Source organism: Mauremys mutica, chromosome 23 (assembly GCF_020497125.1).
Source record: "Mauremys mutica isolate MM-2020 ecotype Southern chromosome 23, ASM2049712v1, whole genome shotgun sequence".
Lineage (NCBI taxonomy): Eukaryota > Metazoa > Chordata > Testudines > Geoemydidae > Mauremys > Mauremys mutica.
This window is the reverse complement of record NC_059094.1, coordinates 18,365,571-18,378,054: the sequence shown is the minus strand read 5'-3', so window position 1 is coordinate 18,378,054 and position 12,484 is coordinate 18,365,571. Positions and strand designations below refer to the sequence as shown.

Below are 12,484 nucleotides of genomic sequence, written 5' to 3'. Positions count from 1 at the left end.
AACAATAAAAGAATGATAACACATATACAAACATGCTAAACTGCTTATATTGCATGAGAAATAAATTAACACTCTGCAAAAAGATGCTACTGGACTAAAACACCAATTTATCAGAATAATTACTTCTAGAGGCAGGTAGGTATGTTTCTGCTCCTGTCCCACTTGTAGACAAGGAAGATGAGGATATTTCAGCTGGAGGTTATACTTCTCTCTGAAGTACTGTGCTACTGTTCTCTCAACTGTCTGGCCATTTTCTAACTGTAAAGGGAAGCTGGAAAGACACCACAAGAATTTTAGTCAAAATAGAGTTGAAAGTTTAACTACCAGAATTCTCCAAAGTGATTTTAATAAACTCTCAGTCCATCCCTCCAAGTATTGGATGTTAGGGCAAGCTGCTACACATTCTCCACTCTGACAAATGTCTGCTTACGTTTGATGACTGGCAGGTCTCCTTGTTACATTACAAACACGGTATTTCCGTCTCATTGTTCCACAGTGAGTCACTTCAACCTTCAGACCTGTATGAAAGCAACAAGAAAAAACAATATCATGCAACATATAAGAAACTTATGCAAACACTTAACATGTATAAGAGTACACACATAACAGTCAAGAACTCTGAGTTTTAAATAGATACAATGATCTTATGGCACCGTGTTAGAAACTCATGTTCTGCATTTAATGCATTGTTTGATTTCTGACTTTCATTTAAGAGGTAGTTATTTTTAAATATTTCTAATAGTGGAGAATCATGAGTTTCTTTTAAAAATAAATCCTAGCTACAAAACATGCAATTCAAAGTAATTTATAATTCCAGTTGAAGCTGTTACACTAATTTTAAGATAAGTGAGACTAGCCTGATGGAGACTGAAGTCTGGATTCAAAATATAGTTTTCTGTTCAGGTTCTCAAAGGGCAGCAATGCCCTTTTTGCCCATGGTGACCAATTCCAATGCACCCTAGGACTGAAGAACCATATCTGTACCAAGGGGATAAGTAAGATAGTTTAAAAATTACTTTCCTAGGTGATTTCTCCCACTTATATCCATTAGCTTTAATCAGTATTTTAACTAGCTTTATTTTCATTGCAAGTCAATATTTCTAAATTCTAGAGTTTTGTCATTAGTTTTTTGTACAATCTTGAGTAGCTGAAGTTAAGATCTAGTCCATGCCTTTAAGCATGAGAAGAATCCTGACTCTATATGCTTTCCTTCTTTTGCACCATAGCTATAGGAGTTGATTGCATGTTATTCCATGGTATCCTACTGGTAAATTCACAGAAATCCCATTGGAATTCTAGTAAGTATATGGTAATCCAAGTTAACTCTACTCTATTAATTCCTCATAACAATACGAAGTTGATATTTACATAAAAATGATACCGTGATGGCAGTGTCATAGGATAGGCACTCTCTCTGCCTTCAGGGACATGAGAAATGGATGAAGCAGCAATATGGTCCAATAGACAAGATACTGGACTAGGATTCAAGAGACCCGGGTTCTATTCACAGAGGTCTACTCTGACACTGGAAAAGTGTCTTCACCTCTCAGACTGTTTCCCCTCTGACCTTCTGTTGTCTATTTAAATTGAAAGCTCTTCAGGGCAGGGACTGTTTTGCTACATATATGCACAGTGCTTAGCACAATAGTGCTCTGATCTTAGTTGGGGCCCTTAAATACTACTATAATACAAATAAATATTAACAACCAAGGTTAATTTACCTTGCAGTGTTTTCTTACAGTGGCTATTTCTATTACAATGACTGAGATGTGTTGGTGAAGTAGAGTGACAGCTGCTCACTGTACAGTTAGACATGCTGCATTCTGACTGATTTAAAAACAGAAAGATTTGTGTTTGAGCCAGTTACAAAATAATTTATCCATTAAAGGTACGGTTTTTAAAAGAATTTCTTGATTTTACAAACACAGGGGTCTGACTGGCTGTACTTTACCTTTTTTAACTGATTGGTTCTTAAATGGCATATACTCTTGCAGCAAGTGACAGAAAAAAATTTCAGGAAAGACTTTGTTCAAACCCTCCTAACAAGGTCTTACCCCTGCTGCAAATTACTCTATACATTGGAGTGCAAAGAAGCATGAAAGCAGACACCAAAGTAGTGTATGTAATGAAACTACCCAAACTTCCACAACTAAATCAATTCTTCAAGATGGAATCTGTCCCCCTGCCTAAGGTTGGCAAATACCACTAAGCTATCCCTGTTATATCACAACCAATATAAAGTCATATTAATAAAATATTGGCAGACAATCAATGACTCCAGCTTTAAAAACCAATATATTTGCTTTGCCTCAGCATTTAAATAGTAGCAGGAGTGTGTGTACTACTGACATTATCTCCTAAATAAGAGTCAGCCATCCAGCAACGCGATTGCTTTGGCACATTCATTATAATAAGCAGTCTTACTATTAAACTCTGATATTTTAAAGGTCAATCTAGTATTTCATCTTTGTTGGGCTTTGCAGACAGTTTAAAGAGCCATGCAGCTCATGTATTAATTTTAGATCTAAAGATAGTAAATACTGCAATTATTTTGGACACACTCACTTTTGATCCAGGTTATATTAATTCTGAGATTTTCAGTTAATATGTCTGTCATAACTAACCTCCTGAGCACATTAGACAAAATCTGTTCCATGCCGATTAGAGATAACTTTCTACTCACCCTTTATCTCTTTGGTGAATTTTACCCGATGAGAATCAGTCAGAGGTCTCGGTTGTTCATCAATGTTATGAATGTCGAGAACTTCACACATGAACTGAATTACAGGTTGTGCTTTGTAGAAGGCAGTGGCAGAAACTAGGGAGAGAGGAAAAAAATGAAAGAGGAAGCAAACATCCATCTTGGGAGGCCAAAGAATCAAACAAATCATCTGATTTTTAGTTCAAAGTGAGCGCCAAGTGTATGTTTTGCAGCACTCACGTTTTCTTCAAAACATATTAGAAAGTTTTGTGACAGCTCAGTATTGAGCAATCAAGATACTAGAGTCTGCAACCATACATCACCATGATGAATTCTAGCTTAGTTTTTTAGAAGACTATCTTGAGTCTCATCAGGAATTGAAAGTAAGTCCCATATACACAGGGTGCTTGAGTAAGTGGTGGTGGTTCAGATTATGACATCCTTCCTTCAGATACAGTTTGGTCCCAAAACCAAAAGATGATGTGCAATGACACCCCTCTGCTAAAGATGCTGTCTTTTTTGGATAAAATGTAAAAGCAAGGTTATGACCAATCAATGGCTCATTAAAGATCCAAAAGCACTTTGAGAGTTAGTGTTGTGACCTAGTCATGTTGCAGTTAGGAAAAACGGATTTTATGTTCTTAAAGGCTGTTTAGACTGTAAAAGTTTTTCCTACATTTCTTGACCTAACTTGTGGTATTCAGCTTGTGTATATAACAAGAGGTACTTTTCAAGTACATGAAGCAATACGAAAATGAAAATTTCTATCTGATATAAGGCTTAGAAGATGAGACCTCATGTCAATCCAGGCAATTACATCATTACTGAAGTCTCTCCCCACCAAACAGAAGACTCCTAAACTGTATTTAAACTAAGTAAATGTTTCTCTCCCTCTTTTTCACTGTGGCGGTGGTCAAGCATCCACCGAAATGCCGCCGAATTTTGGCGGCATTTCGGTGGATGCTCAACTGCTGGCCAGGATACGGGTGCATTTAGATGCCATGGCGCCCATGGGCACCACGTTGGGACCCCTGCTCTAGGTTTTTATCTAATCTAGCATCCAAGTAGCCAGAAGCAGCAGAAGAGGTAGAATACATAAGCAGATATCTTGGTTATGGGATAGTGGAATTTCAGAAATGGAGGTCCTTCCTTGCCCCACTTTTCCTCATTCTCCATCACCCTCAGAGTTAATGAACTCTGATGCCACAGGCACTTGTGTTTATCCTTAGTTTGACATCCTTAGTTTATCCTTAGTTTGGATGCAAAGGATTTCAACAGGTTGCTGGCACAAACAAGTCCATTAGAATTGCCAAAAAGGTTGGGAACTGCTGCCGTGAAGAGGCACTCTCACCAAGGAAATGCAACCCAGTGTCACAAGACATACCACGTATAGTATGAATAGAGACACTAAGACTTTGCAGAGAATCAAGGCCAGGTGTGCAGAAGCCAAAGGGTTAATGTACTCTCCACATGTATTGCTTTTCTAAAGAGAAGCAGATTAGAAATGCAAATGAATGGTTTTAATTATCAAACAAGGCAACAACAAGCCTGAAAGAGCTTTTAACAGGTGATTAAAATTCTGCATTAAGAGATTATGTGCAATCTTTCTGGAATAAGAGTATCTGTATACGCATTTCCACTTTCTCAAGTATTTTTCCAATACAAGTTTTAGTTCTGGTGAAAGGTCTTCAACTGACAATACCTGGAGGTGGAAATCCTATACTTATCCCTCAAATTGGTAAAGTGCCAATGAGTGCACTGCACGTGCAGTGGCTACGAACACTTCTCCCGTGCTGCCCAACCAGTGTGCCTGATTTCTGACCTGACAAGACCACCTCTAGATATGTGACAGTAGTTTGGTTTCTACAAGTCATTCAGTCCTTGACTACTCTGGTAAGACAGCCTATAAGATTACCAGTTATGGAGACTTGTGATGGACACCCATGCTATCCTAGCTAAGGGCTTGTCTACACTGGCACTTTACAGCGCTGCAACTTTCTGGCTCGGGATGAAGGTGGGTTTTTTAGCACTTTAGCGTTGCCAGAATAGACTAGCTCTTAGATAACCTGAAATGGCTTATAAACAAACAAAAGTCTGTCCAGAGACTTTTCATGCAAAGTTGGTTCAGTACTACAAAGGAACAGGAGACAAAGGAACAATGTCCTAATGCTACACTCTGTTCTCTACTAACCCGGAAGAGGCAAGGCAAGCTGCTTTTAAAAGTAGACATAACTAAAACTAAAAATGCTACCCACAGATCAGCAAGCCAAAGGACAGATCTTGTTCTAGCTGCCAACAGTGACATTATGCAGCAGAAATTATCAGTCATGTTCACTGTGGTAGTACCTAAGGGCCAACCAAGAATAAGGCCTCATAGTACTAGGCACTGTACAAACACTGAATAGTAGATGGTCCCTGCCCCAAACAGACTACCAGTGGTCCCCAACCTTTTTCATCTGGCAGGTGCCAGATGACGAGCCATGGAGGACCGTGGCGGCAGATGAGCATCCAACGAAATTCCGCCGATAAGCGGCAACGTCAATAGGCGTCGCCGCCAAAATGAATGCCGCCAACAAGCAGCCTCATCCACAGGCTTCGCCACCGATATATCGGCGAAAATCGTCAGCATTTCAGTGGCGATGCCTCTGGATGACACAGCTTGTCAGCAGCATTTCGGCAGAGCCATGGCACCCACCGGCACCACACTGGGGACCCCTGGACTAGACAGACACAAGGTGGGGGAAGAGGTAGAATACATAAGCAGAGTGAACTATGTGATAGTAGCAAATGTTGTTAGTTTCAAGATTTTCCTTTTCTTTCTTTTTTTTTGGGGGGGGGATGGCTTAGTTTGGAACTATTCACATGTCCATTACTTTCTTCATATGTTCATTACTGTCATCTAGCTCAAATTGCCAAATGCGAAGGAAATTCAAAATCTCCTTACTAGTCCACAGTTAAAAGGCTATTGACAAACTTGCCAATAAAATTTTGTGGTTTCTGGATGTGCTTATTTCTCCTCTGAGGCAGTCTAGAAAGTTATTTTTCACTTACATTTTAAATAATTCCTTCATGTTTCTCTGACCAAATGTGTTATATATTTTGGTGTTGTATTTTTTCCACATTACACTTGCCTTATTCAGTGCATGGAAAATTTCACCCCAAATGGTTGAAGTTTGGCAAAGTTATAAACAACTGAAAACAGGGACTTATACTGGGAAGAATCAGGCAATCTTAACTTTAGGTGGTGCTATTAGCTCAGTCCATACCTTCATTCAATTGAGGCCAAAAATAAAAAGGCAGAGCAATACACTAAAGTTTTTAAATAGCAAAAAAAATTAGACTATGAAATAATTAACAGTTTATGAAGTTCCCAGGTCCCTTATACTAAAACATCAAAATCCCCAATACAAATAATAAAAATTCTTCAGATATGCGTCACTCCAGTAAGCCACCAACTTTGCATGACGCACTCTAGCAGACACCTACAGATGTCGATTACTGAATGAACACAAATAGCTTACGCCTCCAACAACTGGGGATCTGTGGTTCATCTCCATGGTAACAAAATTTGTGAAACTGATAGGAACAGATATTTTGTAGAGTACCTTGTATGAGGTAAGTGATCAAAACAAACTCCAATAATTTGATTGTAGATTTAATCTTTAGTCTCAAACCAAATTAGCAAAGTCATTTTCCCATAATCTGCAGTTAAACATCAAAATGATTTCTATTCAGGAATTTCACTTTAATGTAATAGTCTGTTGCACATCAACTGTAAACCTTCTCTAGAATTGAATAACTTCTACCAAGAAGATAAAAACAACGAACCTTCTGGTTAACAAGACCTTATTCCGCAGTGATGGGGAAAGCTTAATTTATAAAAAGCAACAAAAGGCAAGACTCAGTGTCAGTGGGGATTAAGACTATTTTCTTTACAGCAAAAAACAAAACACAAACTAGTCTCTCCTCAATATGCAGCATACATACTGTTGAGAATTTACAGTACTTGTAATAGCATAAAACTCAAAATAATTTTAATGTAACTGCTTTTCAACTAATAGCCACATCAGAGTTAACTGCTTTAAATGGTACAGTTTTGGTTGGGTATACTGGCTTTACAAAGAACTACCCCCTCTTTTTACTTCTGTAGCTACTGCCAGACATGAAAAAAGAAAAGGATCAATTTTTCATTGCTCGTTCTCCAAGAAGTTCAGTATGTAAGAGCATAGATTTTGGTATTTCTACTATGAAACCTCAGAATTCTCCTCCCCATTGCAGACACTGCAAATAGCTTGACTTAAACAGTACTTGGCTTGGTATTAAAGAATATCAGCTGCTCCTATATATCAACAACTGTAGGAGAGGATTATGATGTGCTTTAGACGCAAAGCACTGAGTCATTGCATTTCTCTTTTGAAATACTGGCATTTTCGGTAATGTCTTAGTTACTAAATAGCTAGAAATTCAGAAAGATCTAAGCTAATGTGAACAATGTAATTACTTTGCTTGGACCAGTGGTTTTCAACCTGTGGTCTGTGGACCCCCGGGGGTTTTCAAACTATGTCTAAGATTTCCAAAGGGGTCCGCCGTTCCATTTGAAATTTTGTAGGGGTCCACAAATGAAATAAGGTTGAAAACCGCTGTCTTGGACCAATCATTACATGACCTTTACAGTCAGAAATATCCTTGTGTTACAAGTGGGTCACTTAACTGAAAAACCTGGGTATGATTTGCTGATTGGTACAATATTTTTGATCCTGCACTCCTTACAAAATGCAAAACTCTGAATTAAATGGAAATTACAGAAATGGATTGTTTGTCTTGTTTACTTTTACTGCCCATGAGAAAATACTTGTGCAGTAAGCATGGCTAGATATGAAAGTTGTCACATGTTCCCTAAACCTGCAGAAATAAGGTGTATCAATGTTATCCTCAGCTGCAACAATTATGTATTTCATTTCTGTCTCTGAAGCACATGAGCAGTACATAATGGTTACAAAAGTATGAAATAGGGGACAACTTGCTCCAATGTCATAATACGTTGAAAAAATATATAAAACTCAAAGGCGTTCCACAAGGATGTGGCTTTTGTCAACTTGTTTCTTGGTGTCTGCCCCTCTTGCTATTTTCTGCTCTAAATTGCACATCTAGTAGCTTTCAAGTTTACCTTGCCTCAGGGTCTCTCGGATTTAAACATTGCACCCTTGCTACCCTAAATATGGTAATCTGCCTGCTCATTTATTGTATCCTTTGCTAATGGGAAGGAAAAAAACACCATTTATCAAAGTGACCTGGACTCCAACCTAATGGAACACTTGTGGCATTCCTGACTGCCCAAAAAATGGTACCAGCTTCAGTCTCAGTTCATAACTCCAACAATCCACATCTGGTTGTAACAGAGTATCTTTCCTTTTCCCCGCTTCTCCGATTTTAAATTTGTGTTTGCATAGTTGGGAAAATTAATTTAACTTAGTTGCAATCTTTTGATATAGCCTATCTGACATGATCATGATCATATTAATATTGCCATGATGAAAGCAATATCATCATAATTAAAGTGTAAGAAATAAAGCTGCTGTTTTAAATTACTGCAGCATTTAGCTAATGGAGTCAAAGGTTTACATTATGTGTGGCTATTAATAAGTGAAAAACTCAAAACTATTAGAAAACTAACAGCACTAGTCTTGAAGTACAGAGTACTACCTAAGACAAACAGTTCCACAATCTCAGTCCAGCTCCTATTACAGTTTTGTCTCCCGCACTCATGAATCTTTCCCTATTGGTCAACAATTTCATAGTTCCAATGGAATGTAGCTGTCATGAGAGGCAAGAGTTCCAGAAAGCTTTAAATATCAGGAGACAGACGCTGAACTGTACTAACTAGTGGGGATCCGCAGGTCAGAGGACTAGGCAATGCATACAGAGACATCCGTTGCTTAGTAGATGGGCTGCTGAATTTTATACTATTTAGAGCATTTTCAGGCCTGTAGCTTCATCCCTATATAAAATAAGTTACAATAGTCAAACCTGGAATTCAGAATGAGTGGGGGATATTATCAAGACAAGTCTTCAGCATGGAAGAAGACGTTTGTATGAGATGCTGATCAATGGCCACAAGAGGTTGGCAGAATATTTCAAGCAGATTAAGCAGCACAAGCCATTTTCAGCCAGATCCCTTCAAAAAGAAAGAGCATGTTCCATTAAAATGCCTTAAATTCATGTGCCTGAGATGAATGCTTAAATCCTTGTAGTCTGTAGTGTAGAATATTCTGTCTGACAAGTACAACAACTGTTCTCAGAAGCCTTCTGTTATGTCTTTAGTCTGTACTGCAGAACTGCCAAACTCAACTAGTTCAATAGAAACAAACAACTGTGAACTCTTCATCTAACTAGATAGAATACATCAAACCTGACAGCAACTATTGAATCATGTATTTGTACTGAAGTTTGTAAGGTAACACACTTTGAGTGTTTTGTCTAGGTACTGACAATTCTTTCCCACAAACTCATTGCCCTTGTACTGGTGATAGTCTCCCTTACGTAGAGGAAACATGTCATATATCTTAACAAACACACTTTTTGTTTCTTGATTAGGACAACTATCTTTTGGACAAGTGTTTACACTTTGATGGCAAATCCAGATATACAAATACTAGGAATTCTAAAGCCAAAAGACTGAATTAAGCTCATTGAAAAGGAACTAAGCCTGGTAGTAATTTTTTATATTTATAATTATAAACACACAACTATAAAGGAAGTCTTATAGCCAAGTCACAATATTGAAAATATAGTCTTCAATCAGGTAAATAATTTGTGCTCTATGTAATGATTTTACAATAAAAGGCTGCAGAATCTTCAAACTGAGCCATTTACTTTTAGAAATTGCTTTTCAGGTCACAGCCAAATCTGGTTATGTATCTTGTAGTAACTCTAAATTTAAATAAAGCAACTAAATAGGCAAAAGATTAATTTTTGTAATTTTCTAGAGTATATGCAAGAATAGTTGAAATTAGCTATTTACTTTAAGCTTAATTCCTTAATTTATAGCCGAGAGAGAAAAGTTAAATTCTGGAGCTGATAGTTTCCCACAATTAAATCCTTTTGTTCCGCAAGTTTTGAAAACTATTCCCACAAACAAAATGTACTATTCTATAGTGAAACTCAGATACACACAAGTCAACTAGTTGAACAACACAGACATTTTTATTCTTAAAAGGTAACCTTCTCCATTCCATACCTCTATTATACACAAATACATTACTTACCATCAATATTAAGCATCATTTTCCACATGGCAGGCCGAACAGACTGATGGAATCCAAACCATACTTCCCTGCCCCCTCCCAAAGGGTGATCATAGCCCTCTGGAGCTGAGAAAAAGGAGCGGCCCACAGGGGTATACCTATTTTAAAAAAAAAAAAAAAGTAGCCATCTGTATATGCTACTGCCTTCCATAAGACTATTTAAAAAGCCTTATATAATAATGATTATTATTCCACTTCATACATTATTGTATGGATATTGATGTACATCAGTACTAAAAAGTCACATTTTGCAAAATATAGCTATGATTTTGAATTATTCTGTATGTTGCTGTTTCTAAGATGGTATTTTTAATTTTAGCCAAAGCAAGCACTACAATTTTTGAAAGTGACATCTATTTATGATATTTCGAGCAAATTAAAAAACAAAATGTTAAAGATCTGAAGGATGATTTAATTTCAGTAAAGCACGATCTTGACTGCAGCACAAATGCTGACTAGCAGGGTGCTTCTACAGAATAGTGTCTGGTGTATATTGGCTCCAGTCTTTTCAGATATCCTTCTGCACTAGCATGAAAGTGGGTATGTTTTACAAAACCCATGTGTTTTTAGTCCAGCTCTCTATTCACTTTCTATTGCCCAAAGCTTGGTGTAAGCAAAGAACTTGGAAAGTTATGTCAGCATTTAAGATGAATAATAGTTGTACAACAACCTCCCAGAATACAACCGTTTGGGGGGGGATGACATTATCATAAAGGCCATTAGCTTTCATGTTTCTTTAGAATTTGGGACAGTTGAAGGATATTAGTTCCATAAAGCCACAAGATCATTTTGGCAAATTACATATACATTTCACCAATGTATTTCATTTCACCTTGTATAGGAGAAAACTGCCCTTGTGCCTCAAACCAGTACTCAAACTTTAAAAGATAAAAGTAACCTCCAGTACACTGATGAATAAAGCAAAATGTATATCAAAATTACACTGGCCTCTTTTGAAATTTCAGAATTCTGAGATGAGGAAAACAGATACTGGTAAAAAAACAAACAAACAAAAAAAAACACTAAGAACTGTTTAACCAAAACATGAAGTTGCAGCTTTGTGAAATGTCAATGAATTAAAAAGGCACGTGCTTTCAGGTAAGGCACGTCACAAGTTATGTGGAGCCACTGCTAAGCTGGAGTATACAGAAGATGCAGTGCTACAGTATATTGTAACCCTTATTACTTTGTTTCAGATTTCTTAAACTTGACAAAGATCCAGAACAAGTCCTTAACAGTTTTTTGGGGGAAGATACTATCTTGAATAATCCACTGTGGAAATTCTTTGATATTACCTGTTCTGGATCTGACCTTCCTGCACAAATATTCACACTCAGATAATATTAGCTTCAATTGACTCAGACCAGGAATCTCCCCAGGCCCATCAGTAAGATGTACTGTGGGTAGGGAATGGCTTAATCGATTTCCTCCTGCTATGTTTGTGCAGAAATATGAATGGACTTCACCCCAAAGTTTAAAAAAAAACTAACGGGAGAGAGGGAACGAAGATTAGAGAACCTACTTCATGGAGGGTAGGTGTCGTAGCACCACATCGACAGCATGAACAGGGTTAGTGCTGATTGGTTTGTCTAGTTCCAGAGGCTCAGGCAAGGTTCTTCCTGTCAAAACTTCATGCAGCAAGTGCCAGCTCACCCGAGAAACAAACTTTATTGACACCTTGAAGGGACGATCTTTTCCACCTTCTCCTGGTAACGTTACATCCAAATCTACCTGTTGAAGGAAATGGGGGAGTAGAACACAAGAGTTATTTAAAAGACCAATGAGATACAAAGAGAGGTCTTGACTACAAATGGTGCTGTTTTCTCTTTCAGACTGTTAGCCTATGTTTGTACTACCTATCCACAATCTGACATCAAAACTGGGGAGAAGGAACACTTTTGCTTTTAGTTGGCAGGTATGGGAAAGTAGAAGGGGAGAGCTGAGATAAGGAGGAAGAATCATATAAAGTGGATGGAAGGAAGTTTAAAGTGATGACACTTTGCAGCAGCTCTTGGATTTAGCCTATAAAATAACTAACAGCAGAGATCAAGATCCTGTCAACACTTAATGTTTTGAGCTATGTAAGCAACTACTCAAAAAGAGCGGTTCTCTCAGTCTGCCAGCATAGCTATCACACTCTGCAGCATTATTTCCCTGCACTGCAGAAGGGAGGGGAAAGAGAAGAGAAATGTTTATATTTTAAACTTCTATGCTACTGCAGCTATAAACATACTGTACACTACCCTTGTTCCTCTTTGCCCCTGGCAGCCTATATCACTATTTCTGAACATGGTTTGTGATCATGTCTGGTGAAACACACTGATTAAACAGATTCAAAAATGATTACAAGCCAAGGTTTTGGATTGGGCTGAGAGAGGATAAACCCAGGAAACTGGATGCAACAAGCTGCATACGTCACCTTAATTATGTGATCCATATGTTCATGTATTAGCAGCCTAGCCACAAAGTGCAAACTCAT

At 37.9% G+C, this 12,484-nt stretch overlaps 1 protein-coding gene across 5 annotated transcripts in view; it reads right to left on the bottom strand.

Moving 5' to 3' along the window:
- Positions 1-12,484, bottom strand: part of LOC123355572 (protein argonaute-3) — a 50,301-nt gene that overhangs the window by 11,685 nt on the left and 26,132 nt on the right. For 4 of the 5 annotated variants that reach the window (XM_044998188.1, XM_044998189.1, XM_044998193.1 and 1 more), the window contains 6 exons: positions 11,528-11,736; positions 9,967-10,103; positions 2,684-2,818; positions 1,722-1,823; positions 431-518; positions 124-271 (listed from right to left, as the gene is read on the bottom strand). In XM_044998188.1, coding sequence (XP_044854123.1) covers positions 124-271; positions 431-518; positions 1,722-1,823; positions 2,684-2,818; positions 9,967-10,103; positions 11,528-11,736 — 819 coding nt within the window. The remainder of the gene's footprint in view (positions 1-123; positions 272-430; positions 519-1,721; positions 1,824-2,683; positions 2,819-9,966; positions 10,104-11,527; positions 11,737-12,484) is intronic. The other variant, XM_044998190.1, reaches the window with a different exon arrangement.